The 26,981-nt window shown below is 37.6% G+C and overlaps 1 protein-coding gene and 2 non-coding genes across 4 annotated transcripts; 2 read left to right on the plus strand and 1 right to left on the minus strand.

Annotated features, from left to right (window-relative positions):
* The first annotated feature begins 507 nt into the window (after positions 1-507).
* On the plus strand, positions 508-26,538 carry UHMK1 (U2AF homology motif kinase 1). 2 transcript variants are annotated; one of them, XM_004002710.5, is made up of 8 exons: positions 508-946; positions 2,225-2,517; positions 3,278-3,469; positions 5,385-5,479; positions 11,097-11,173; positions 11,323-11,421; positions 15,718-15,806; positions 19,553-26,538. In XM_004002710.5, the coding sequence occupies exons 1-8, from the start codon at positions 679-681 to the stop codon at positions 19,697-19,699; spliced, it is 1,260 nt and encodes a 419-aa protein (XP_004002759.2). In that variant the 5' UTR covers positions 508-678; the 3' UTR covers positions 19,700-26,538. The 2 variants fall into 2 exon arrangements, with proteins under 2 accessions (XP_004002759.2, XP_060259368.1); XM_060403385.1 differs by lacking the exon at positions 3,278-3,469.
* Positions 2,617-2,689, plus strand: TRNAC-GCA (transfer RNA cysteine (anticodon GCA)). Its single transcript has one exon. It is a non-coding gene; the product is annotated as a tRNA-Cys (tRNA).
* Positions 13,583-13,653, minus strand: TRNAG-GCC (transfer RNA glycine (anticodon GCC)). Its single transcript has one exon. It is a non-coding gene; the product is annotated as a tRNA-Gly (tRNA).
* Positions 26,539-26,981: the final 443 nt, after the last annotated feature.

Consider the following 26,981-nt stretch of genomic DNA (forward strand, 5'->3'; position numbering starts at 1 on the left):
CACGCTTCTGTTGCATGGTTTTGTTACTAAGCAAGCCTGCCTGGTTTTGCGGCTAAGCAAACTTGTTTTCTTGGATAATCTTTAATTTACAAGGGTCTCCCATATTTTTTCTACTTACAATCCCATAGGGAGAGTCACTATTTAATCACCTACTTTGTCCCTTTACTCTGTCCCTATCAAAAGCAAGCTTTCCTGCATTTCTTCTTAGTGAAAGTGAAGTCGCTCAGTCGTGTCCTGCTCTTTGCGACCCCATGGACTGTAGCCTATTAAGCTCCTCTGGCCATGGGCTTTTCCAGGCGAGAGTACTGGAGTGGTTTGCCATTTTCTTCTCCAGGGGATCTTCCGGACCCGAGGATCGAACCCAGGTCTCCTGCATCCCAGGTAAGCAGATGCTTTACCGTCTGAGCCACTAGGAAGCCCGCCCTCCCCAGGCCCGCCTCCTTCAGCCGACAGGATTGGCTCTTCCTCTATTTCCGGCTTCTGGGACCTCCCTCCCCACCCCGCCCCAGGAGGCGGTTTCCGGTGTCATGGCGGCGTGAGGTCCCGGCAGTCGGTGAGGCGGCTGCAGGCCCGTCCCTGCGGAGCCGCTGGTCCGGCGGGCGGGGATGTGACCGCAGGCCCTGCCGGCCTGCCCCGGGCGTCGAGTCAGCTCCGTGTCAGCCCCCTCAGTCCGCACCGATGGCGGGATCCGGCTGCGCGTGGGGCGCGGAGCCGCCGCGGTTTCTGGAAGCCTTCGGACGGCTGTGGCAGGTACAGAGCCGCCTGGGTAGCGGCTCCTCGGCCTCGGTGTATCGGGTGCGTTGCTGCGGCACACCCGGCTCGCCCCCAGGAGCGCTGAAGCAGTTCCTACCTCCAGGAACCACCGGGGCTGCGGCCTCGGCCGCCGAGTATGGTTTCCGCAAAGAGAGGGCGGCGCTGGAGCAGTTGCAGGGTCACAGGAACATCGGTAATTGCCGCTGTCTCCCTTCTTGTCTTGCCCAGGTCCCAGTTTTAGCGTGCTGTCTCTTTCAGCCTGGCGTTCCGTCTCCCGTATTTTAGGCTGGAGAAGTGGGGCTCGCCCTGTGCCCATCACCGGTACAAGGCCGTTTCCCATCCCCCTTTCACTCTGCAGTACGGGGAAGATGGTCTGCTTTGCTCGTAGTAGATGCTCAGTAAATTCTGTTTTGCTTCAGTTCTCACTAGAGAATGTTGCACAGAGAATTGTCTTCTCAAGTGAAAGGAGGTGTATCTTTGGTAAATTGTCATCTCTTGTACGGAAATTTTTGAATCTTTGCACACCAGTGAAAAATGGGAAATATTTCTTGTACTTGTGACGTCAATACTAATAACTCGTATAGGTTGTTCTTGATACATATTTGGTATGGATTTGGGAGAAATGACTCCTAAATTTTACATAGATGTTCGTATGGAAGTGTGAAAATTATACGTGTACACTTTATACTTTTAGCCAGGTAAGACCATGTTTCATCATTCAGATATTTAGAATGTAAGATATATAATGATTACTGGTGATTGATTTACAAAAACAGTTTTCATTCTTATTATACCAACGGAGAGCTTATAATTAGTTATGGCTTTATAAATGGTCTTACTTGCTGGCAAACATGATCCATATTTAATTTGAAGAGTGACCTCTTTAATACTGCCATTTAAAGAAGAATGTCTTAATACTAGTGTTGCTTTTTTTTCCCCCTTTTCTTTTTCAAGGGTTGCTAAATGGTGTATATAACCTGGCTATTTAGGAGGGAATTTTTTTGGCTTAAGGACTTGATGAATCTCTACAAGATTGTTAAAATGTCATCTTGACTATCTTAATCTTTTCTTTTAATATTAATAGAGTGCTATTCTGAATCAGGAAAGGATCTTCAGTTTTGATTTTGCATGTTGTGACATTTTGTTAAGAGTACTTAGTATTTGGATTTTTCTTCTGATCAGTTTTGCTTGGCACCCAAGTGCATATTCACCCATCACTGAGTGCTTGGGAAACACAGTTTGAATTATTATGTCATATCTAATATCTTTTAGTAGTAATCTGCTGCTGAAGGTCATCTCATTTTGTTAAAATAACCGAGTTGCCCAAAAATCTTACTCATGGTTGGAATAAATTCCAGTGGCTTGCTCATTAAAGTTATCCTTATCTAGACTACCCCCAATTTTTATCTACTTTAATAGTCACTTATTCTGAGTCTGGTTTTTAAAGTATTGTAATTAATTTCTTTTTTAGTGACTTTGTATGGAGTCTTCACAATCCACTTCTCTCCAAATGTGCCATCACGCTGTCTGTTGCTTGAACTCCTGGATGTCAGTGTTTCGGAATTGCTTTTATATTCCAGTCACCAGGGTTGTTCCATGTGGATGATACAGCATTGTGCCAGAGATGTTCTAGAGGCCCTTGCTTTTCTTCATCATGAGGGTTATGTCCACGCAGACCTCAAGCCACGTAACATATTGTGGAGTGCCGAGAATGAATGTTTTAAACTCATTGACTTTGGACTTAGCTTCAAAGAAGGCAATCAGGTAAGACATACTTTCTCTCCCCAGCCCCTCAGTGGTCTAAAACAAATATTTTTAAATAACAGAGGTGATTTAGTAGAGACTTAAGAGATATTTGGGGCTTCCCTGATGGCTCAGATGGTAAAGCATCTGCCTGCAATGCAGAAGACCCAGGTTCAATTCCTGGGTCAGGAAGATCCCCTGGAGAAGGGAATGGCTACCCACTTCAGTATTCTTGTCTGGAAAATTCCATGCACAGAGGCTGGCAGGCTACAGTCCATGGGGTTGCAAAAAGACGGACACGACTGAGCGTCTAACACACATGTTTGAGTCAGGTAGGAGAGAGCTAATACAAGAGGGCTCTGAAATTTTTAAAAGTACTTTACATAGAACACTATTTTTCTTTGAGTGTTTGGTTAATTGTTGAATTACTGTTACTGATGTTTTCATGTTGGGACTCTAATGGAAGAACTCACGTGATAGTTCTGGCAAATGGTCCATTTTCCATAGTTTATCTGCTCTTTGCAGAGTGTCCTTATTTTTCAGCAGTGCCTCACAGGCAAGAGAGTATCTAAAGAAATGAGCAGTTGTATGGAAAGTGTGCAGCTTGCCTTTGAGAACTATCCAGTTAATGAACCAAAGAATTATGATCGCCAAGGACTAAAAATTCTGCCATTCAGTGTGACATTGGCTTATCACACATTCTGAGAGGTAAATACACTGTAGAGATGGATGGAAGGTGGGCAGTTTTTGATTGGTTATAATACTTACTCATTTTCTTCAGGATGTAAAGTATATTCAGACAGACGGGTATCGGGCTCCGGAAGCAGAACTGCAGAATTGCTTGGCCCAGGCTGGCCTGCAGAGTGATACAGAATGTACCTCAGCTGTTGATCTGTGGAGCCTAGGAATCATTTTACTGGAAATGTTCTCAGGAATGAAATTGAAACATACAGTCAGATCTCAGGAATGGAAGGTAAACTGAACCAGTGTTTTGCTTTCAGGTCCTTAATCCCAGTGTAAGAGTACTCAGTTTATAATGATTTTCGTTGAGGACTCTGATTGCTTTATCTCCTCCATATTCCCCTTACTACCTTTAATGCTGCTTACTCCTCAGTCCCATAGCTACAGATGCGCTAGGGAGCATTGCATGCTCACTGTTTTTAGCTGAGGCCTGGCATGTTGTAAGTGCTTGATAAAGTGTTTGAATGAATGCCTTTTCCTGAGGAAGTAAAAGTGGTTTGTTCAGTAAAGTAATTGTATTACATTCTAAAATATTACTAATACAGTAGTACTCTGTGAGGATTGTTAGAATGGATATTAGTTATTTACACGTGAAAACCTGGGGGCACGAATATGTAAAACCACTAACTCAAGGTCATACAACTGGATGTTCTGGACCAAATTCTGCCCCTCGTAGTCAGAAGGCCAGTGTTCTGCCGACGGCTCCACGCTGCTTCCTGTTTGTGCTCTGTACATGAACTGTCCTGAGAAAGTGACTGCTGCTCATAACATTGTTTGCTTGAGAACATGGGTTCTAAGTTCCAACTGACATAGGAATTTACTTTTTGCGTATTTGTGAGTTAAGAATTAATTGCAGTATTTTTTCAAACATATTGAGGCTTGAATGTTGTGATGGTATCAGTCTCTTTTAGACTAGGTGTTTGAAAAGCAATATGGTGTTTAGGAATTAGATTTTGATATGAAGCAAGTATGTTTTTGAGCATATAATACTTAGTGTGTTGCTGTTATACAGAATTTTATTTCTCTTAAACCCCTAGTCATCTATATCTGTTGAAACAGTTCTTGGAAGGAATACTTTAATAGCCTAGTAGTTGTACCTTACTTTTGGCAAAAAAAAAAATGCTGCTATAATATGCTGTAAAACCAGTATCACTCTTTGTCATTGGTGCCTGCACACAGTCCAGTGTACTTTGGGGGTACTTTCTCTAGTGCTTTTACAGATAAACACATCAATTTCCTGCATTAGGTTTGACTCACTTTGAATTCTTTGGACTTTTTCTGAGAGCCAGTTAGAATTAGATCACATTCAGTGATCTAGTTAATTATTAACTTAGGCATTTAATTTTTTTTCTTTTTTGGTGAAATTTAGAGGCTGATGTGTATTAAAGCAGTCCTCACTATTTGCCCCCTAGATAAAAGTATCATTCTGTATTGTATCCCTTTCTGTGGAGGCACAATTACCAAATGTGAGCTTAGGCTCTGAAGTTAAATCTCTAGGGTTTATATCTTCCCTTCATCTTTAAGTTACTTATTTAGGTTTACTAAACTGTGGTTTACTTTCAGTAAAATGATGATAAGAGTGTTGAAATGATATCTAATTCTTAGCATAGTGTGTGGCCTGTGGTAAGTATTGCTATTTGGTGATGATAAATTGAGTATTTTTACTCATGTACACACTTCCATAGTACTCCTGGAGAAAATGTTATGTTCCACAAAGATTTAAGGTATGAATAATGTGACAGGTGCAGTTTTTAAATTCTGCCATGGTTTCTCCTTGATAGTTTATTTTATTCCATCTGGAAACCAATTGACTCATGATGAGGACACTCTGACTCACCTAGCGCACGTTTATTTTCTCAGTTTGCATTAAATTACATTTCTGTGTGGTTGCCTTGGTATTTTGTTTCTTTATTCATTCACCTAGTAAATGTTCACACAGTGTTAGATACTGAGAATAGAGAAAAAATTCCTCTTCTCTAGAAGTTTTATAATAATGTATGTAATCCCCTTCATTAAGATTATAAACTTTCAGAAGAGAGTGTTTTCTGTTGTATTTAACTTACCAAACTGTTCAGTGCTGTGTGCCTAGTACTCAACAAATAAGGACTGAACTGGATAACCAAAGAAGAACTTTTCTGTCTTTTTAGGCAAATAGTTCTGCTATTATTGATCACATATTTGCCAGTAAAGCAGTGGTGAATGCCGCAATTCCAGCCTATCACCTAAGAGACCTTATCAAAAGGTACATTACATGTACTTTAAACTTGCTTTTTTTCCTGAGTGGATTTATATTATTTTCTGGCTTGCTTAATCATGTAGAGGTTTTGCTTCCTCAGAATTAAAAACTTTAGATATTCTATACAGACTGGTTTCTGATAAGAAACAAAAGTGTTCTTTTTTTCATGGCAAGTACCAGGTATTAGGCTGTTACCGCTGTTCAGTGGAAGATAGATGATGAGTCACTGTATGTTGGGCCTTCTGTAACTCTGGCAGTTCTGTAAATGATGGAGAATAGGTGTTTAAAGAATCTTTACTAACTAAAGACCAAGTTTACTTTGGAATGCCAAAATAATATTTCATGTAAAGTAATTATATATTATACTTTAAATAATTACCATTGAAAACTTTGGGGACAGATAGAGTGTTTTGCCTTCACCTGTTTCCCTTAGTGGTAACATCTTAAAAATCTGAGTACCATGTCAAGACTAGGAAATTGATAGTACAGTCCATGGAACTCAGATCTCACCAGTTTTACGGGCACATATTTGTGTGTATGTGTGTATGTTTTACAAATTACAGTAGTTTTAAGTAGCTGCTAGTAGCTGATTGATACTAGATATTGCATGTTGCAGTTTACATTGAAAAGAGGCGTGTAAAATTACATCATAGATTCTAGGATAGAAGTCAAATTATATAATGGATTCTAAAGGAGATCAGCCCTGGGATTTCTTTGGAAGGAATGATGCTAAAGCTGAAACTCCAGTACTTTGGCCACCTCATGGCGAAGAGTTGACTCATTGGAAAAGACTGATGCTGGGAGGGATTGGGGGCAGGAGAGAAGGGGCCGACAGAAGATGAGATGGCTGGATGGCATCACTGACTCGATGGACGTGAGTCTGAGTGAACTCCGGGAGTTGGTGATGGACAGGGAGGCCTGGCGTGCTGCAATTCATGGGGTCGCAAAGAGTCGGACACGACTGAGCGACTGGACTGAACTGAAGATAGACTTAGAAGTCTAAGTTCTAGCATTGACTTTGTTATTTAGCTTGAGAGTTTTTTTGTTTTTAATGATAACTATTCTTTTTCTTTCTGCAACTAATACTAGATTTGGAAGCTATAAAAAATTGTGATGAGAAATTATAAGCTCATTTTCTAGTATTAGTGCTTTGCTCTATTTCTTTTCAGTATTTTCCTTCGTATTTTGATGTGTATGCATGCAAATTATTCAGACCTTTTTTTTGTTAGACTAAAACATAAATACTGAAAAAAAAATGTATAGCTTAGTGAATACTTAGGAATATTATTGTATCTACCATCTAGGTTGAGAAATAGAACTTTACCAGCTACTCTAGAAGTCCTCTGTGTACCCCATCCCAATTGCAAGCCCCTTCTTCCTCCCTAAAAGAACCACTGCCCTGATTTCATGGTTGTTACTTCCTTGTTTTTATTATAGTTAAGTGTGCATCCCTAAATACTATAGTTTAATGTTGCTCTTCTATTAAGAATCCCTTTTAACTTTCATTTTCTCTAAAAAGTCCCTTTCCATCTCCTGACCCCCTTTTCCCTTGTTTATTTGTTGAACAGCCTGGATTGCTGACTCAGTATAGTTGTCCACAGTCTGAATTTTACAGATGGTGCTATTGTAGTATAGTTTAACATATTGCCCTATTTTCTTTAAATTGGTAGTTGTATATATGGTACTGTGTTTTTTTAGGTTAGCACATAATGTGGCTATCTCCATTTGATGTGTTAATAGCTGTTAATACTCAATGCCTAGATCTATTACTTTGTTAGGAGTTGTAGAACAGTGATGTTCTTAGTCTCCTTGTTTAGTTAACTAAAGATGAAATAAATGCTTGGTTCACTTAATTAGCTTGTTTTCATAATGAATTGATTCCTTATCATCTTTCAAAGTGGATTATTTCCTTTTTGAAAGGTCAAAATATCATTATTAACTAATGAATCTAAATATATTTGGTATAGTTTAATCCATTGCAGTTCTTATCCTAATTGAAGCTGAAATTATCTCATCTTTGATGAATTTGAGGCTTTGCAGGTTAGCTTTGGCATACCTTTCTTTAATAGCTTCATCACTGTCTGGCATGAGAAGATGTTTCCAGTTCAAAGCGTACATTTCCTGCTCCAGACCTGGAAGTAGCCGTTTCTCCAAGAAGCCTGGTTTCTTTTAGTAGGAAGTAGTATTTCCCGCAGTCTGGGATGTGAGGCGATCTGGTTGTGACATCTGTCCTCCTGTGCAGCTAAACTGGCTGACTGGGCAGGTGTCTCCTCCCTCCTGCACAGTTCCATGTGCGGGCTTCCCGAAGGTGTGTGCTCGGTCGAAGTGGATGACCATCCCCGATAAAGGAGAACTGGTCTTTGGTCAAGGGTATATGAGTAGCTGCACTCTCTGCTACGGAGAAGGCAGTGGCACCCCACTCCAGTACTCTTGCCTGGAAAATCCCATGGACGGAGGAGCCTGGTAGGCTGCAGTCCATAGGGTCACTAAGAGTCGGACATGACTGAGAGACTTCACTTTCATGCATTGGAGAAGGAAATGGCAGCCCACTCCAGTGTTCTTGCCTGGAGAATCTCAGGGACGGTGGAGCCTGGTGGGCTGCCGTCGATGGGGTCACACAGAGTTGGACACGACTGAAGCGACTTAGCAGCAGCAGCAGCTCTCTGCTAGAACCTCCAAGTAAAAGGCACTCAATCGTGTCTGAGTCTTTGTGACTCCATGGACTATACAGTTCATGGAATTCTCCAGGCCAGAATACTGGAGTGGGTAGCCGTTCCCTTCTCCAGGGGATCTTCCAACCCAGGGATCGAACTCAGGTCTCCCACATTGCAGGTAGATTCTTTACCAGCTGAGCCACCAGGGAAGCCCAAACAAGCTCTCAAAACCACAGTCTGGGTATTAAGAATACTCATTGCTGTTGGGGTGATCATTGATTCTAGGCCTGTTAAGTGGGTGGAGTTCATACTGAGATTTCTCATTTAAATTCAATACCACAATGTTTTTACTTCTTCTGTTTTATATCTCTTTTCTTTTATGTCAAGAATTCTGCTTCTTAAGGACAAAGAGAATGTCAGATTAGAATATTTCATTATTACTCATTTGCTTTATTCCACATTACACTAAAACAGTCTCAATAATAGTGCTATAGTAAGATTACTGAAAACAGTTGCTTTTGCATATGCTCTTCCTATTCTCCCATTTGAAAAATAGTTATAACCGTGTTGTCAGATTATATGGCTATTACATGCTATGCACTGTTTATTTTTCAAACACTCTCATTTAGTCAGATTTGTGTGTAACTAGATATTTAATCTTCATCACTGGTCCTTGTATTCTTATCATTTTAGTGTACTGAAGCTTGTTCTTTTGATTGTAGGATTAATATCCTCTTGAGTTCTTGCTTGTTAATAATAGTTAAACTGTGTTATTAAACACTTGAAAGTCTGTTTATCTGAGTATAAAAATCCTTGGCAGACTTTTTTCTTGAGTGTTTTAAACATATTACAGTTGATCCTTGAACAGCATGGGTTTGAACTACGTGAGTCCATTTATACACAGATTTTGTTACTACATGATGTGCAGTTGGTTGACTCTGTGGTACAGAACTGTGGATACAGAGAAACTGTGGATATGGAGGGCCATATGTAAGTTAAATGGATTTTTAGCTGGGGAGAGGGTGTACTCCTAACCTGAAGTTGTTCAGGGGTCAACTGTAGTCCATTTTCTTCTAGCAGATAGTGTTGCTGTTGAAGGCAGAGTGCTGATGACACTTTGTTTTTAAGTAATTTGGTCTTTAGGTCTAAATGCTGTGAGGATTTCATGTTTTTGTTAAAAGTCTAGTGATTTTACCAGAATAATAGATTTTGATTGCTCTGGGTCTGAATTCTTAAGAAATATGTAGTTTTAGATCTTTTTGTTTGTTGTATGAAAGTATTCTTAAGTTAAAATTCTTAGTGTTTGTTCCATTACTTTGCTTTTTTTTCCCCTTCACTCCCATTCTATAGGCATTATTAATAGATTTTCTCTGACTATTCAGTATTATCACTCTCTTGAATAGTTTTTTATTTATTTTATTATTTCTTTTTGATCTAACAATTTTTTCTCCTTTTTGCCTTCTGTTTATCTTTAGGACATCATCTTTTGTTTTTATTCATCCTTACGTGACTTCCAGCTTAAGCTTAGTTTATGAAGTGATTCCTTTTATTCCTGTGTTTTGTTACCTGATTTTTGATATTTTCTAGTTTTGATTTATGTTACTCTCTAACACCTTGTATCTTTGTGAACAATGCCCTGGCCTCATCTTCAGATGGTTGGCCATAGTGCTCCTGGGTGTTGTGGTCATCCTAGTTTTGATTTATGTTACTCTCTAACACTCTGTATCTTTGTGAACAGTGCCCTGGCCTCATTTTCAGATGGTTGGCCATAGTGCTTCTGGGTGTTGTGGTAATCCTAGTTTTGATTTATGTTACTCTCTAACACCTTGTATCTTTGTGAACAAGGCCTTGGCCTTATTTTCAAATGGTTGGCTATAGGCTCCTGGGTGTTGTGGTCATGCCCTTCAGGCCTTTCTTGTGTGCATTTGTTGTCTGAGGGCAGGTTATGTTGCAGTCCTCTTTCCTGGTCTAATAACTTTGGTATAATACTTTGTATGTGGCTCATTTTTATGTGAACTTCATTTTCCTAAACCTAGGAAGGTGTAGCTTTTCTAACTATACATAGCTCCCTCTTCTGTTGTTTTGTGTAGTGGGTTTTTTTTTTTTTGCCTTGAGATCCTCTTGGCTGTTCCCTTTCCCTGCTTTTTCCTGATGTCTTTGTCTCTTTCTCAATTTTCATTTACCCCATCAATATGGGTTCTCATCCCAAGATTTCTTTTTTCTGTGGGACTCTGCCTTAGAAGGGAGCTTCAGCTGATTGGTTTTGAGAGATTCTAGTGTCTAGATTACTTCAGCCCCCTCAAATCTTACAGAGGACCCCTTGTATTCATTTGGAATGTATAACCCCTGGTTTAGTTTAAACAGCTTTTCTCAAATTGGTTTTTGTGCTTCCCAGTGAATACCTGTTTTGGGGGATTATTTTTTCTCTGGGTCATCAGATTAACTGTGGTTTCTCTCTGCTTCCGTCTACATAGATGCCCATGTGGTGCAAGTCTTACTGCTACTGATGGTTTCTCCCTAGCCACTCGGATTTTGTTGTCTAGTGAGGCTACTTACTTTTGTTAGAGATGTTGTCCATAGATTTTTTTTAATTTTGCTATCAAGTTGCTTTATTATTAGGAGGCTTTAACAAGACAAAAGTCATCTCACCTCTGTTTTTTTAATTCAATTACCATAAATCTATGTCCAGCTCTTTTTCAGTTAGTGTTACAAAATGTGGATCATTTTCCTATGTTGTGTTTATTAATCAAAAACATTTTAAATTAAAATATAGTATTATGTCTTAGGTGTATATAATAATTTATTAAACTGTTTACTCATAAATGGCATTAATATTTTTTGTAGTTGAATGATTCAGAAAGTCATGCTAATATAATTAATGTTGTGGTGAATATTTAGATGTTTTTGTTTTCTTTACTGGTTATACTTTCAAAAGATTTGATGTAAACTTACATATTTTTGTGTTTTAGCATGCTTCATGATGATCCAAGCAGAAGAATTCCTGCTGAAATGGCATTGTGCAGCCCATTCTTTAGCATTCCTTTTGGTAAGTTGTACACATCTTTATTTTTTCTTGGTTATTTTATAATCAAATAAGATATCAGAACTAATTTATATTCCCAAGCTCCTTTTCCTAATATTCATCAGTTTATTCGAAGGAGTTTGCATTTAACCATGTTGTAATGAATTTAACAGCCCCTCATATTGAAGATTTGGTGATGCTTCCTACGCCAGTGCTAAGACTGCTGAATGTGCTGGATGATGATTATCTTGAGAATGAAGAAGAATATGAAGGTCAGGACTTTCTAAATTTTATTTTAATGTGTCTTTCCTGTGTAGAATAGACATACCATTTCATAGCATTCTCGTATTTTGCTAGTTTATATAGTGAGGATATGGAACTATGTGGTCTCTAAAGGACACTTACTTTTGACTCCCGCTGTATATTTAATATGTCCCCGACCAATTTCCTATGAGAACGCTCTAAGCCCCAATGTGATAGAGTTGGAGACTTTAGGAGGTAATAGGATTAGATTAGGTCATGAAGCTGGAGCCCTTCTGATGGAACTAGCGGCCTTTAAAACAGAAGAGACAGAAGAGCAGTCTTTCTCTTTCTTCTCTTTCTGTCTCTGCAAATGTGAGTATACAGCAGGAAGGCAGCTGTCTACACCCAGGCACCAAATCTGCCTGCACCTTGATGTTTGAATTCCAGCCTTCAGAACTATGAGAAACAAATGATTGTTGTTTAAGCCACTTAGTGTGTGGCGTTTTGTTACAGTAGTCCCAGCAGACTTGAATAATTCCTAAGGTCCTTTCAACTCTTTTACATCTGATAAACCTTTACTAAATAAATAAAGATTATCTTTCCCAGCAACTTCTTTCTGTCTGTGCTAATCCTGCCCTACACTTTCACTTCTTTTTAGCTCTTATTTATTTGTTTTGCTTTTAACAGTTCATTCACTCAAAACATATTTACTGAGTATGCACTTGCCACTGTGGATTTATTTCCTGTCTTTAGTGTAATAGGGGAGACAGTTATATAAATAATTACAAGTGTATAAATGATTACTTCTGTAAATCTGAAGGTTACAGTAAAGTATTGAGGCAGAGAGGAGGGCTGTTTAACTCAGTCTGACATATAATATATGAGTTCTGTTAGTAATTTAAGTTACTTGACTAAAAGTTGAGGGGTTGAGCTAAAAGTAGCTCAGAGACACTGAGATGAGAGAAAATGTGGCATATTCAGAGAACAGCAAGTTGTTCGGGATGACTGTCTTTTAGGATATTTAACAGTTAGTCAAAGCTAAAAAGGTAGCCAGAATACAGGTATCTAATAGACTTGTTTGTTATGTTTAAGAATTTGGACTTTAATCCCAGAGATAGGAACACTGGAATATAAATTACACAGAAGAACTTTGTATCAGGGGTAGAATAGTTCCTGGCTTCTGATAAGTATTCAATAAATATTTGTCCATTGTAAAATGCAATAAAGAGCTGTTAAAATTTAAACTAGGTGAGTATTATAGTCAAACTTGGGTTTAATAAGAGCATTGTGGAAGCAGAGTGGTGAATGGACTAAAAAGCAGGACCAAACTTAGAAATATCAAATGTGTGCATGTTAAGTCACTTCAGTCTGACTCTTTGCAACTCTGTGGACTGCAGCCCTCCAGGCTCCTCTGTTCATGGGATTCTCCAGGCAAGAATACTGGAGTGGGTTGCCATTTCCTCTTCCAGGGGAGCTTCCTGAGCCAGGGATTGAAGCCAGGTCTCCTAGGTCTTCTGTGTCTCCTGCATTGGCAGGTTCGTTCTTACCACTCCCCCCATTTGGGAATTTCAGAAATATCAGTTGCTTAGTACTGAGCATTTTCTTTGTGGGAAATTAAACCGTTACTGATGGAGCTAGTTGTACCCCACTCTTGCTTATAAGAGTAAGTCATTTTATGTTCCTCAGCTTTATATAGTTACCTAACAAGTGAAACAAACCTAATTTCTTTGAATCTGTGACAGATGTAGGAATCTCCAATCTATACTTTTTAGGATGCCTTTTTATCTGAAAGAATAGTCTTACCCTCGTTATTGTTTTGGAATTCCAGGTGGCTCAGTTGTAAAGAATCCGCCTGCAGTGTAGGAGTGAAGTGAAAGTCACTCAGTCATGTCTGACTCTTTGTGACCCCATGGACTATACAGTCCATGGAATTCTCCAGGTCAGAATACTGGAGTGGGTGATATGAAGTGAAGTCACTCAGTCGTGTCTGACTCTTTGTGACCCCATGGACTGTAGCCTACCAGGCTCCTCCATCCATGGGATTTTCCAGGCAAGAATACTGGAGTGGGTAGCCTTTGCCTTCTCCAGGGGATCTTCCCACCCTTGGGATCAAGCCCAGGTCTCCCGCATTGCAGGCAGATTCTTTACCAGCTGAGCCACAAGGGAAGCCCAAAAAGGGGTCACTGTGGCTGCATGGGCCAGGAAATGAACCTGGGCCTCCCTCATGGCAGGCGAGAATTCTACCACTGAACCACCCATGCGCAATTCAGGAAATGTGGGTTCAGTTCCTACGCTGGGAAGATTCCCTGGAGGAGGAAATGGCAACTCACTCCAGTATTCTTGCCTGGGAAGTCCCATGGACAGAGGAGCCTGACGGGCTGCAGTCCATGGGGTTGCGAAAGAGTTGGATACAGGACTTCCCTGGTGGCTCAGATGGTAAAGCGTCTGTCTACAATGCGGGAAACCTGGGTTTGATCCCTGGATCGGGAAGATTCCCTGGAGAAGCAAACGGCAATCCACTCCAGTACTCTTGCTTAGAAAATCCCATGGAGGGAGGAGCTTGGTGCAGGCTACTGTCCATGGGGTAGCAAAGAGTTGGGCATGACTGAGCGACTTCCCTTCTAGCAATTAAACAACAGCATTTTTTAATTAGGTCATTATGGTACAGTAGTTCTAAATAATCTCTTGACATCTATTTCAAATTATTACTTAAGCCTTTTAAGTCTACCTGCTGTATTTAATTCTGTCTCCTCCTCATAATTTTGATAGCTATAAAATTCAAGCGTGAACTTCCTTGAGTAAACCTTAGGGTAGTCTGTATCTGTTCTTTCCTGTGTATCTTGCTGTGTAACACCATTTTTTTCTACTTCTAAATACATTAAGCATTTAAATGCTGAAATGTTAAACATTTAATGGCATTTAAACATTTAAATGCGTAAATGCTATTAAGTTTTACTGTTTAAGAGTCTTACATGAACTAAAGTGCAACAGACTTTTTAGTAGCATTAAACACCTTTGTCAGTTCTGATTAGCAAGGTCACCTTCAGATTACACTAGTTTTAGGTAAGCTTGCCTTGCTCGAAATCATGTGTGAGGACAGCTGTCTTGTAATCTTTTTTTTTTTTTTTGTCTTGTAATCTTGATGGCAGTGGGGAAGAAGTTAGATTCGAACCTTCCACTGAGACCAAAATGAATTGCAAGTTTTGTATATGTTAGAGTATTAAAACAAGGAAGTAGGGAGAGTGTAAGGAGGGAAGGAAAAAGGGCAGGCAGGCAGGAGAGAGTAAAGGAAAAAAATTTAGCTAAAAAACCATAGGAGATTAAAATATATATGTTCTTGGAGTTGAGAAGGCACAGTGTGCACCAGTGTGCACATAATTGAAAATAATGATTCAGCAAATTTTACCGTGACGTAAACCACCATAGACAAAATATTTACAGTTCTTACCACAGAAAGAACCCCTATAAGGCAAGCCAATAGATGGTGGGTAAAGGATACAAACAATTTATATGAAAGGATGTACAATATATCTCACACACATATTTCATTCTCAATTGTTGAAATATTAATACTATACTCTGATATCTTACAGTGAAGATGTGGGTAAGGTATAGGAAAACATTCTCATATGTCACTGGAGAGAGTTTAAGTTGGTGAACCTATATGAAAAGCAGATTGGTAACTCTAGCAGTTACAAATTGATATTAATTTTGACCTAGCAGTTCCATTTCCAAAAAGTTAATTTAGAAGTACACAAGTGAAATGAGATGTATATACAAGTTTATCTATTACAGTATTATTTATAATGGCAAGCAGTTTGGGGATAGTTTAATTGTTCATCAGTAGGACACATTAGAGTCTTTTATAGAATGAAATATTAAATCAGCATAAAAATAAATGAGAAAATTTTGTGTAATGATATTGAAAGGTCTAAAAATGTACTTTTAAAAAAGATTGGAACTTTTTATTCAAAGCGTATATGATTATATTTGCTTGTATAAACTTACAAAGTTCATGGAAGGTTACGGAAGAAACTAATAATGCTTACTGTCTTCAGGGAGGGGAACAGAATGACATTTTGGAAAGTTGCAAGACGACTTTTCTTTTGGATTTCAAATTATTTGAATGTATTAACCAAAACATTTAAAATATAAAAAAAATTATTAAATGCATTACATTTATATTATTCTTAACTTAAGCATAATTTTAAAAGTTACAGAAAATGATTTCATTACCTAGTTATGGATTCTTGAATTTAAAATCTGAAAATAATGAATGCTCGCAAATTACATGAAAGTGATTTTCCTTATTTATTAATAACCAGATGTTGTAGAAGATGTAAAAGAAGAATGTCAAAAATATGGACCAGTGGTGTCTCTGCTTGTTCCAAAAGAAAATCCTGGCAGAGGACAAGTAAGTGAATATTTTTCATAATTTGAAAAGGATTCAGTGGTTATTAAAATCCTGTACAAAATGTTTTAATTTTAAAGAAAGATACACACAAAATGTTGCAAGGAATTATGAATTTGCATTATCACGGTTTTTACTTCTTTGTACTTCTTTCTTTTTCCAAAAGTTCTATAATATGCATGTACTTTTTATCACTTAAAAAAAACTTTTTTAAGTGTTAATCTACTTTTTAAGCCATTGAATACAGCCAGCTGAATCATATGCTAATTTAGGTCAGGGTCAGCTACAGAAATATTTGGCCCAGTTTTTCCTAATTAAGTACAGTAGGAAAACCATTTAGGTTAGGTTCTGATTGTAATAGAATTATCAGTGATAATTTAACCAAGGAAAATATACTGGACTGAGGATCCTGAAAGCTGAGTTCAAGTTTCAACTTGGCTTGTTTTGTGAGGAACCATAGTTTTTTCATCTATAGAATGTATAGGCTAAAAGTATGATCAGGGTTTCTGAAGAAAATTCTGATCCTAAATTAAGTCTTCTTTTTATCTGTAGGTTTTTTTTTTCCCCCCAGAAAATAGAATATTGTTTTATTCTGTTTCTTAATCTTAACATCACTGGCATTTGAGCTGGGTAGTCCTTTGTTTGGGGAGATATCATGTACATTATAGGATGTGTAACGTCATCTTTGGCCTCTGCTCACTGGATTAGCTTCTTTCCACCATCCTTCTCAGCTGTGACACCAGAAATGTCTCTAGACAGTGCCAAATGTCCCTGGGTGCAGTCACCTCTGGTTGTGGATTTTGTCTTTCACGGTTAAATATTAGGAAAATTCTTGGCAACTGAAAAGAAGTGAAAGAAATTTCACTCTCATCTTAGTGAAAAGTCATTATTGCCAGTCTAGTGATAACAGCATTTACCTCATTCAGTGTCTGGAGCATACTAGTAACTGCTGTTTGTTTATTCAACCAGTATTTATTGAGCATAACAGGTAGGATACAACAGTGAACGAAGCAGACAAAAGAATGTATAATGATAAGTGCTATGGAGAAAAGGAGATTGGAGAAGAGATATAAAGAGTGCTGTGGAGGGGTGGATGGCAGTTTTAAATAAGCAGGTGAGGAAGAACATAATGGATTACACTTGAGTCAAAATTTGAAGGCGGTAAGGAAGAGAATTCTAGCAAAAAGAACAGCAAATTTCAAGGCCCTGAGTATTCCTGGTAGGTTTGAGGAGGACAGTGTGACTATGCAAAATGAGAAGAATGGAGAATAATGGGAGATTAGATCAAGGAAGTATGGAAGTATAGGATAGATCAAGGAATGAGAAGGAAAGGTATTGGAAGGTTTTGAATTAAGAATGAACATGGTCTGACTCAATCTGAGTGGCAAAATAGAGAAACAGGAAAAGTCTTTTCAGGGAGAAAGTGTCCATCTTGTAGCCTACTAGGCTCCTCCGTCCATGGAATTTCCCAGGCAAGAATACTGGAGTGGGTTGCCATTTCCTTCTCCAGGAGATCTTGCCAACCTACAGATTGAACCCAGGTCATGAAAAAAAAAAGTTTGACCAAAAAGAGTAACAGCAACGTGGTACAGCTGAAGCGTGCTGGCCTGTAACCGAAGGTTGATGGACCGAAACCATCCTCTGCTGTCAGTGTAGCTTTGGGCTTCCCCAGTGGCTCAGCTGGTAAAGAATCCGCCTGCAGTGCACGGGACCTGGGTTCCATCCCTCGGTTGGTAAGATCCCCTGGAGAAGAGAATGACTACCCACTCCAGTATTCTGGACTGGAGAATTCACCCCTACACATTCCATGGGGTGGCAAAGAGTTCAGCATGGCTGAGCAATTTTCACTTTCTTGAGCAAAAAGACACTGGCTTTATCAGTGCCGAAGAATTGATGCTTTTGAACTATGGTGTTGGAGAAGACTCTTGAGAGTCCGTTGGAGTTGGACTGCAAGGACATCCAACCAGTCCATCCTAAAGGAAATCAGTCCTGAATATTCCTTGTAAGGACTGGTGCTGAAAGTGCAACTCCCAATATTTTGGCCACCTGATGTAAACAACTGACTCATTGGAAAAGACCCTGATGCTGGGAAAGATTGAAGGCAGGAGGAGAAGGGGACGACAGAGGATGAGATGGTTGGATGGCCTCATTGACTTGATTGACATGAGTTTGAGTGAGCTCAGGGAGTTGGTGATGAACAGGGAGGCCTGGTGAGCTGCAGTCAATGGGGTCACAGAGTTGGACACGACTGAGCAACTGAACTGAACTGACACGACTGAGTGAAAGAAATAAGCTTATCAACAAAAGAAATAAGCTGCTAAGTGGAGAGTGAATGCAACTTTTGATAAATTCTTAAAATCACAGATTTAACTTCTTTCATTTATTGAAGATGTTGCCTAGTTGATAAAGTCAGCATGAATTTTTCAGTTCAAACATGTTTATTTTTCAAGGAATATTCAAAAAATACTGGAAAATAGATTATGGGATGCTTCTTACAATTATAAACAGTCAAGATTACAGTCATAGAACTCTAATGTAATTAATTATATAATAAGTTATACAATGTGTTTCCTCTGTATTTAGTTTACAGTGATATAATGTGTAAAACTGTAGGTTATCTATGAAGCAAGGAGTAAGATAGGAAGCATTGTATTTCTTCTATAAGTGCATGTCTACTCATTTATTGAGCTTTGGTCAGTAGATTTTGGAGTAATTACTAATCAATTTAAAAAATCAGAGCTTCATATTCTCATTGGACATCATCTAATCTTCCTTTTATATTTAATGAAGAAGTATTTATTGCTGGAAACTATAGCTAAACACATTGGTTTTTGGAAGAAAAGGAGATATAAAATATCAAAGATATCGAAGATGAGTAAAATGAGCATCAGTTTTTAGCGCTGGATGGTCTCAAACTTTGTCTTTAAGAGTAATGCATGGCTTAAAATGTCATAGAATGGAAGAGGCAGAGTCAGTTCTACATGTACATTTTACAGTATTAATGAATTCAGAAAATCCCATTGTAGGCCAAAATATCCTAGGTCTAATTGTCACGCTTCATCCTTAGCAAAAATATTTGCATGACCAGTCATAGGCAAGGCATGAAACTTTGTTTACCAATGCAGGCACAGTCCATTAAAAAAGAAAAAGTATTGGATTTAAAGTTGTTTCTTTTTATATCCTGGAAATTTTTATGCCATTTGGAAATACTTTGATTTTTCAGCTAGGAAAAGGGCTCCTAAGAGAGGGGAAATGAAAAGGAATAACCTGCCTGAACGTATAGGTAGATCCAATTTTAGGAAAAGGTACAAATGAAAGTTAAGAATCTGGAGATTGATGTCTGTCTGCTTGCCTCCACTGTGAAAGTCTCTGAGTGTCCTAGGATGCTCACACCTCAGTTTGAAGAATATTGATGTAACAAAGGAGGCATCCAACTGAGGTGGGAGAGGCAGTTCTTTTCCTGGTTCACATACTTACACAGTAACTGAGGAACAGTCATTTCACTTGCTTGTAACTTTTGCTTTAGATTGTCAAAATAAATTAAATTAGACTAATAAAGTTAGGTATTTCAGCTACCTAGGAAGGGAAATTACCTACTTTTAAATTTCTTCCTTACTTAGTTATGACACATGCGCACGCGCACGCGCGCGCACACACACACACACACACACACACGAAGTTGGAGAAGCACTGTTCTGAAACAGTTTTGATGAAAAGGAAGTTACTTTGTTTTCTCTATTCTCTTACAGGTCTTTGTTGAGTATGCCAATGCTGGTGATTCCAAAGCTGCTCAGAAATTACTGACTGGAAGGATGTTTGATGGAAAGTTTGTTGTGGCTACATTTTACCCACTGAGTGCCTACAAGAGGGGATATCTGTATCAAACTTTGCTTTAATCAGTAACCTGAGGACTGTTTTCTGTTTCTCCTCTTCCATCTCCTGGGTTATTCTACATCTGAATGCAGGAGTACCCCTCCCCCCCTTACCATTTTAAGGGAATACTTTGTATATTTATTCAGTCCTGCTAATGTGCAGCCATTGCTCAAGCAGTGACTGCATTGCAGACACTGGGCACTGCGTAGGACAAGCCCTCTTAGCTATACATTGAGGGCTTGTAGAGCATCCATGTGGGCATCTTTTACTTGTGCAGTAGGGCAAGTGCTGCTCTTCAGTATGTAACTTAAAAAGATACTAACTATTTCATGTGATCACGAGGCAGGGATGAATACTATCCTGTCATAGGAATATTAACAAATTCGTTAGCGTTGGTGACATCACTTACAGGTTATCCCTTCATGTTGTTAGATGGTTCTTCCTTATTGATATCTGTAGTTGGCACTGGATGCTCTCAGTAATTTAAAGTAATTGTCAAGCAGCAGTTCCCTACTGTGTTCTTCACACTGAGTTATGATTTTTTTTAAAGGAGTACTGTAGTACTGAATATTCCTTTAAAGAAACTGCGGTGAGCCTATCTATATATTTTTTTTTAATTAAGGCTTTTAAAATAGAAAGCTGATGCTTGATCTTGCACAATTTTTATGTCTAGTACGTATGCTCGAGTGAGTGTGCAGGTATGAAAGGTTAGAGAATATTTGAGTAGCATTCTTTATAGTGTGAATCTTGTGGGTTAATACAGTCTATGCCCATCTCTTCCCTACCTGTTCAATGTCTATAATATTTAGGATACAGGTTTTTTGGGAGTTGGTGTGTCTGAAAGAATGAAATGAGAAAATAGTCCATTCCTGAGAGGCCCAGAACATACAAGTCTAGACTGGATTACATTGAAACTCTCTTAAAGTGAGAAAACTCTTGTAAGAGTTTTGGTACACATAGATTGCCCCATCTTTCAGGGTCTGATTTCAACCCTGCATTAGCTCATCTGTTTTGTACTGACTCTTCTAGGATCATTGTAAGATTTCTCAAGATACAGTTCTGCCTACTATGATGGAAAATTTATGTTGGTTAAAAAGAAAGAATTAGTTGTTCAGTGAAGGGAAAAGAAAAAAAAATAGGTGAAGAGTGCATAATCAAGGATTCTTTATTTCTTCCTTTTTCTCTCATCTCCCTCCCATACCTTCTTTTCCTCTTCCCTCATTCTTTACCTCTATCCTTAGCTGAAGAGAAGTTAGAGGAAAGCATCCTAGCTGGTCAGGTGGTCTGACTTTTGATTGCAAGGAAGTTAAGAAAGGTGTAGCTATAATAAGGTGGAAGTAGAAAGAATGAAAAACTCATGAAGAATTCTTAAAAAAATTCATAGCAATCTAACGTGACCCCAGATAGAGGCTACTAGTATTCATGAGTTCATGGGCACAGATTGATTACAGGGTTTTAGGAATCATAATTATGGATTCCTCTCACTTTACAGTAGATTGTCTTCAGAGGTTTAATCTTAGGAAATCTTTATAAAGCACTGATTATACAAAACAGTTATATACAGGTTATGAATTTTTTGTTTTCTTAACTAAATGAAAAATTTATTTATTTATTTATTTTCCTAAGGAAAACACTTTTATATCTTTCCCTGCTGGAAGGCTCCTCATATAGTTTTTCCCTGTGGGTGCCATGCAGGTTATTGAGAGCCCAATTAAGAATTTATGTCTTAGAGGATGAATTATTTTACCCTTTTCACACAGTTACTATTTGATATTTTAGTTAATCATAGTTAAACCTAATTCTTCAGAACTCTCTTTAATATTTATTATGAAGCCAAATTTGGTATAAGGAGGATAAATAATGAATTGCCAAAAGACCTTGTGGCCTGGTGCCCAAGGGAAGATTGTATAAGTAACTTCTAATATGTGCCCTTAGGAGGAAGAGCTACTCTTTTTCATTTTGGCCCTTTCAGAGGTTTATTAGCTGGTTTGGTTTCAGGTGAAAATTCAAGAGAGTATTATGGAGACCTAAGCTTTCCTAAAACATAAATGTTTGTATGGGTAGCAGCTTCTGTGTTGATTAAAAACACCAGGTCCTTCCATACAAACTGATGAACACAGTGCAAATGAGTTCTTTTTAAGGGCAAGTATTTTAGGTTAGCACATAGACCTTTCTCATTTCCCTTCCCCACCACCACCAAAAATAAAAGTCCTTACAAATAAACTGCAGGTAGGCTTCTGAGCTTAATGATGCAGTGTGCTGCTAACATCTCGATGCTGAATTTCACAGCATTCTTTGATCGTCTTATTGTTGATGTATTCATCATGAGTATATGTAGTGTTTAACACTGTAGAATTTTATTACAGAAGATGCTAACTAGATTTTAAGTGTGCTGAGGGAATAACTGATGAGCCTAAGTAATCATGCATTGAATTAAATGTTTTATATTTAAGCCACAAAATTGAAAAAAGATGCTTCCTTTGATTTAAGTTATTTTATAGCTCTTAGCCCATTACTACCAAAGATGACATTTGCAGATTTTTCTCCCTCTTCTAATATTATAAGAAGTTTAATCTTGCTAACTTTTTTAAACCTGAACCAAATATTAAAAGATGCAGTTTTCATCATCCTTTAGGATGAAATATGTACACAGAGATTTTGATTTCTTGAAGTTTTAAAAACAAATTTTCTTTTGGAGAGGAAGGGTAAACATACTAAGGTTCATGTTCACTTAACCCCTACCAGTTTGGGAAAAATTTTATCTCAGGTAATTTTTCTTTCCCTAAATTAATATCTGTGCTTCCTTCCCTCTTGCCTTCAAGTTTCTTCTTTATTGTCCCATGATGTTGTCCTAGTACATTTTTGTCCCAGAAAAGGCATGTAAATTGATTGTTCTGTAGGAAATCTTTGGTTCTTTGGAAACATATTTGGAGGAGGTGGCTAGTTGGCCACTTTCGAAACTTTAATGCTGTATTTAGAGAAGAATAAATGGGGTTGGATGCCTCAGTAAAAGATAGCACTAGCTAAAAGAAACTATTTGCTGCATTTTAAAGGCATAATAACAAAATGAGCCTCTTGCAATAAGAGATTGAATGCATTTATTATTACTGTATATCTTCCCTGTTTTGTGGCCATCAGTATAGCACATCTCTAGAAAAAAAAATTCTCTGCTATGCCTCGAGCCATTGCTATGGCTGCTTTTAGAGCAAAACCACAGATACAGTTTTTCTCATCCTTCTCCGTGTTTTCATTGAAACAGGTATTGCCTTCTTTTTAAAGGTACTCTGGCTGCTAAATAAGAGTGCTGAGCTATGTTAAATTAACCTTTAAAAAAAATTCTCTTCTAAAATCATATTACTTATACTTAAATTTTAATCTTTGAGCAAATTTATTATAAGGAATGCTGCCAGAAAGAGTGCTGCCGTGTAAAGGAAGTTGAAGAGAAACTATGGGCTAAGGTTTGTTTCTGTCTTAGTTCACTGGGCTTCACCCTGGTAAGGAAGTCAGTTATCTTTCTGGAATAAATTATAGTCAGAGTTACAATACTCAGATGCTGTGTTTTGACTCATTTGAGTTATTTCTCAAATGCAGGTAGCTGACATTTTGGCATCGTTTTCTTAGGCTTTTATCCTAACTGTATAAAATTAGGCCTAGCTTACATAATTTCTGCCATTAGTTATACTTGGCAGCGTGGCATTTTATTTTTTATAATTTAATGAGAATCAGCACCATAGTAGCTGATGGTAATTATAGTGACATAGTTACTGGGTGAGGGGGTGGGGGAGACACTCAGTAACCACATGTTTTACCTGGACTTTCATGCAAGGGTACGTGCTAGGTGGCTTTATTCAGATTAGGGTACAGATGGAATCTCATCATGACTTTTAGTCTGGTGGATGTGTAGACAGTCAAAGACGTAAGCAAGTGCCTTGTGTTTCCTGGAAAATTTTAAAACTCATTTGGGTGAAACCTTCTCAGATGATAGTAGTTACTGCTCCTTTGCCTTTTCCTTGGAATAGCTTTTAGTTTGAGTCATATAGTATAAAACTTCAACATTTCCTTGGTTTGCCTTTTTTTTTTTAATATGTGTAAAACTGTTCATATTTGTTTTCCCCCCCCCAGTATTACATATAATGGAAAGCCAGAGTTGTCTAGCAGAATCTAATTCTTCTTGGATGTGGTTCCATTTTTAATATTACGTTCCTTCTTCAAAACTTACTACTCTAGCTCTCTGATAAAATTTATTTCTTGTTAATTGTGATCACAGTACAGACCAAACTTTGGTCACAGCTCAAAAGAATTTCCATTTCTTAAGGTGCTCAATAAATCACCTTTACTTTTGAGATGTTAGCCTTTTCAGGTTAGTATCACTTTCTAGCTTTCTCAGTAAATAAAAGCATGTTGAATCTCTGTGAAATGGAATTCATCTGAGCCTCTTGTGGTTTATTTGGTTAAGTTACATTTCCTTAGTGATAGAGGAGTATGATTTTTTTAGTTTTTGAAGTACCCAAAATTTTAGAGATTTTGTTGTTTTGTTTTAGGTTAGCGTCTTCTCTGACACCACAGGATATATCGTGTTTGTTATTCAGTGTTTTTCACTGCTTTTTAAATTCACACAGTGAATGACCAGTAGATTAACACAGTGACATGTGATTGACAAGCACTTAGGGACATTTAAGAAGGCATACAGTTTTAACTTTTTGCTGCAATTTTGGGCTTTTATAGGAGAAATGGGCTGTAAAAGAAGTACCTGTAAACCAGAGAGCATTTAGGAAATTGTTTATGGGTGGTCATGAAGGTGATCTTCAGGATATGAGATACATAGTTTACATAACCTTTGTTCTCCTGATGTGAAGTTTGTATTCATTTTCCTACAACTCAGCACTTTTGTTGTCCGTTACACTATTTAGAAGGATAAATGTTTTATTTGCTTTATTTTTGCTTTTCAAAGAGTTGTCATAATCATGGCAGTTATGTTTTTGGCACTATCAATGCCAGAATTCATGGGAAATTTATCAAATGATTACAAGTTATTTCCCATTAAATAGAGTAACTGTCGCAGTATCCTAAAGGAAACCGAGGGCTTTTTTGAAAGTCATGTATGTTTTATGATTAGCTTTGTGATCAGAGAGAACATTCTGTCTTGTTTTGCCTTATGTGACTGTTGATCCACGTGACTGTTGATCCTTGTTGTGAAGTAAAAGAGCTTATTTTGTTATACTACTTTGTATGATGGAATAAGTCACACTCTGAAGGAAAAAACCCAAAACTGGAATTGTCAAAATTTTTATTCCTATTTGCAAAACTCTTAGGTAATAACATCAGAGCTTTTTCTTATCATAAACTCTTGATTGTCAGCAAGAGAATTAGATGTAGTCGGTTCTGTCCCAGTTGGAATTCCCTTCCCTTTCTAAGCTCTCTCCTTAATGGTATTCATGATGTCAGGATAACGAGTGTGTAAAAGAAAATGTAGTGAGTGTTCTGTATCACACATCCAAACTCATGCATTTATGGACTCAAAATCTTTTCAGTTATTTGAATTATCTATAGCTATATTATTATATTAGCATGGGTTGTCAAAAATCTACCAGATTTAAGAGTAAAGAAGAGAAAAGTAATATAAACAAAGAGATGAGGGGAAGAAAATGGCTTCCTTTTTAAGGTATTATTAATTGTTCATATAGTTTATGATCTAAAAATGATATTTATTTTTAAAAATCCAAGTTTGGTACCTGTAACGTGGAAACATTGCCTTTTCTATACATTCCTCATCGTTTCCCCAGAAAATTATTTTTAAGAGTGTATGAGACCAGATTAAATATCCATATTCAGTTTGGTCAAATTTTTAAAAATAAATATTTAAATGAGACTCTATCCTTTGTGTATTTGGTATACATCAACACTTAGCAAATCAAGGATCAGAAAGAAACTGGGGATTAGCCATCTCTGTGTTTCCCTTTGCACATTGGGTACAGTGGGTGGCATTAGTATGCACTAGCTGCAGAGTTGTAGCACCTTATGAAAGTAAGTAGTGTTAAGTACAATAAACCTTGAATAATTTAACATTCCTTTATATCCTCCAAACAGTGTCAAATCTGGCGTAGAACAGATTTTTTCCCCCCAAAGGACTCCATCTTTGTTCTTTTGTTCACTCTTTGAAATCCAGTTATGATCAATAGATTTTGAGAATTTGTGGCTTTCTATATCAGCACTGGAGTGGTTGGTTGTGAGTATTAAAACCTACTACTGTTTTCCCTCAATAACATGTAATAGCTGTGTTCTTGCTTAGAAGGTATGGTTAGAAAAATGTGAACGATCACTTAAACCAAAGCCAGTTATTAGGAGTATTCTCTCCTGTTGGTTTACCTTCACCTCAGAACTACAAGAATATTACAGTACACAACAGCTGTCTGTAACATTTCTACCAGTTGTTTCAGTAGTTTATTGGTCTTGGCATTTCTTGGCACTATGGTTCTCTGTTCTTGGTGATGTCTTATTTTTTTGTGATTTTTTTTTTTTTAATAACTGAGTGGGACTATAAATGTAGATGTGTATCAGTACCAAGAAATTCTTTTCTCAAATCTCTATAGTTCTGATTTCTATTCAAGTCTTTTAAACATGTTTTTTCTTGCTGAGTAGCAAAGAACTTTTATTTTCCACTTTCCTATATGCTAAAAATGTATGGACACAGCATTTCAATTAACTGAATTGCATATAGTTTTTTTGCTGAAAACTTTTATCTGTAAACACGATTGCCTTGTTCAGTTTTGTTGTAAACTGACTTACCATAAGATGCACTGTTGATATGCTTTTTGATGTGTGTTTGTTTGATAAGGGTGATAAAATAAAGCTTAAAAACAAATGAATTGCTTTTTATATTTCAATTATTTCTGTGTTTAGTATAAATATTCAAGATTAGGTAACAGGTGAGTATACTTATTTTATGGTTTAATTTTTACTGAGAGCTACCATTGAAAACTTTTCATATAGCTTCATTCATTCATTTCTAAAGACTATAATTTTTCACTTTTGAAAATAGTGCATAAACTGACAATACCAAAATGTAATTTTTATTTTGGAATAAATGTTTTTGATTATGTAGAAACAGCCTTATCTCATGAAAAGAACCAGAATTCGTAATTGAGAAACTTGTGTTCTAATCTTGGATCTTTTATTAAGTTGGATGACGTTAATCAAGTGACTTAATTTCTGACAATAGTATGAGATCGTAGGTTCGACCATCAGTTGTGGAGCATCTCCTAGATGATGGTACTATTTTAGATTATGTCATGTTTAATGTTCCGT

This window comes from Ovis aries, chromosome 1, assembly GCF_016772045.2.
Source record: "Ovis aries strain OAR_USU_Benz2616 breed Rambouillet chromosome 1, ARS-UI_Ramb_v3.0, whole genome shotgun sequence".
Taxonomy (NCBI): Eukaryota; Metazoa; Chordata; class Mammalia; order Artiodactyla; family Bovidae; genus Ovis; species Ovis aries.

Bases quoted from the DNA above. Each gene is read 5' to 3' on its own strand.
- UHMK1 (XM_004002710.5), top strand. From the start codon at position 679: ATGGCGGGATCCGGCTGCGCGTGGGGCGCGGAGCCGCCGCGGTTTCTG. The intron at 5,480-11,096 runs GTACATTACATG...TTTGTGTTTTAG, and splicing joins CTAAGAGACCTTATCAAAAG to CATGCTTCATGATGATCCAA. The intron at 11,422-15,717 runs GTCAGGACTTTC...ATTAATAACCAG, and splicing joins GAATGAAGAAGAATATGAAG to ATGTTGTAGAAGATGTAAAA.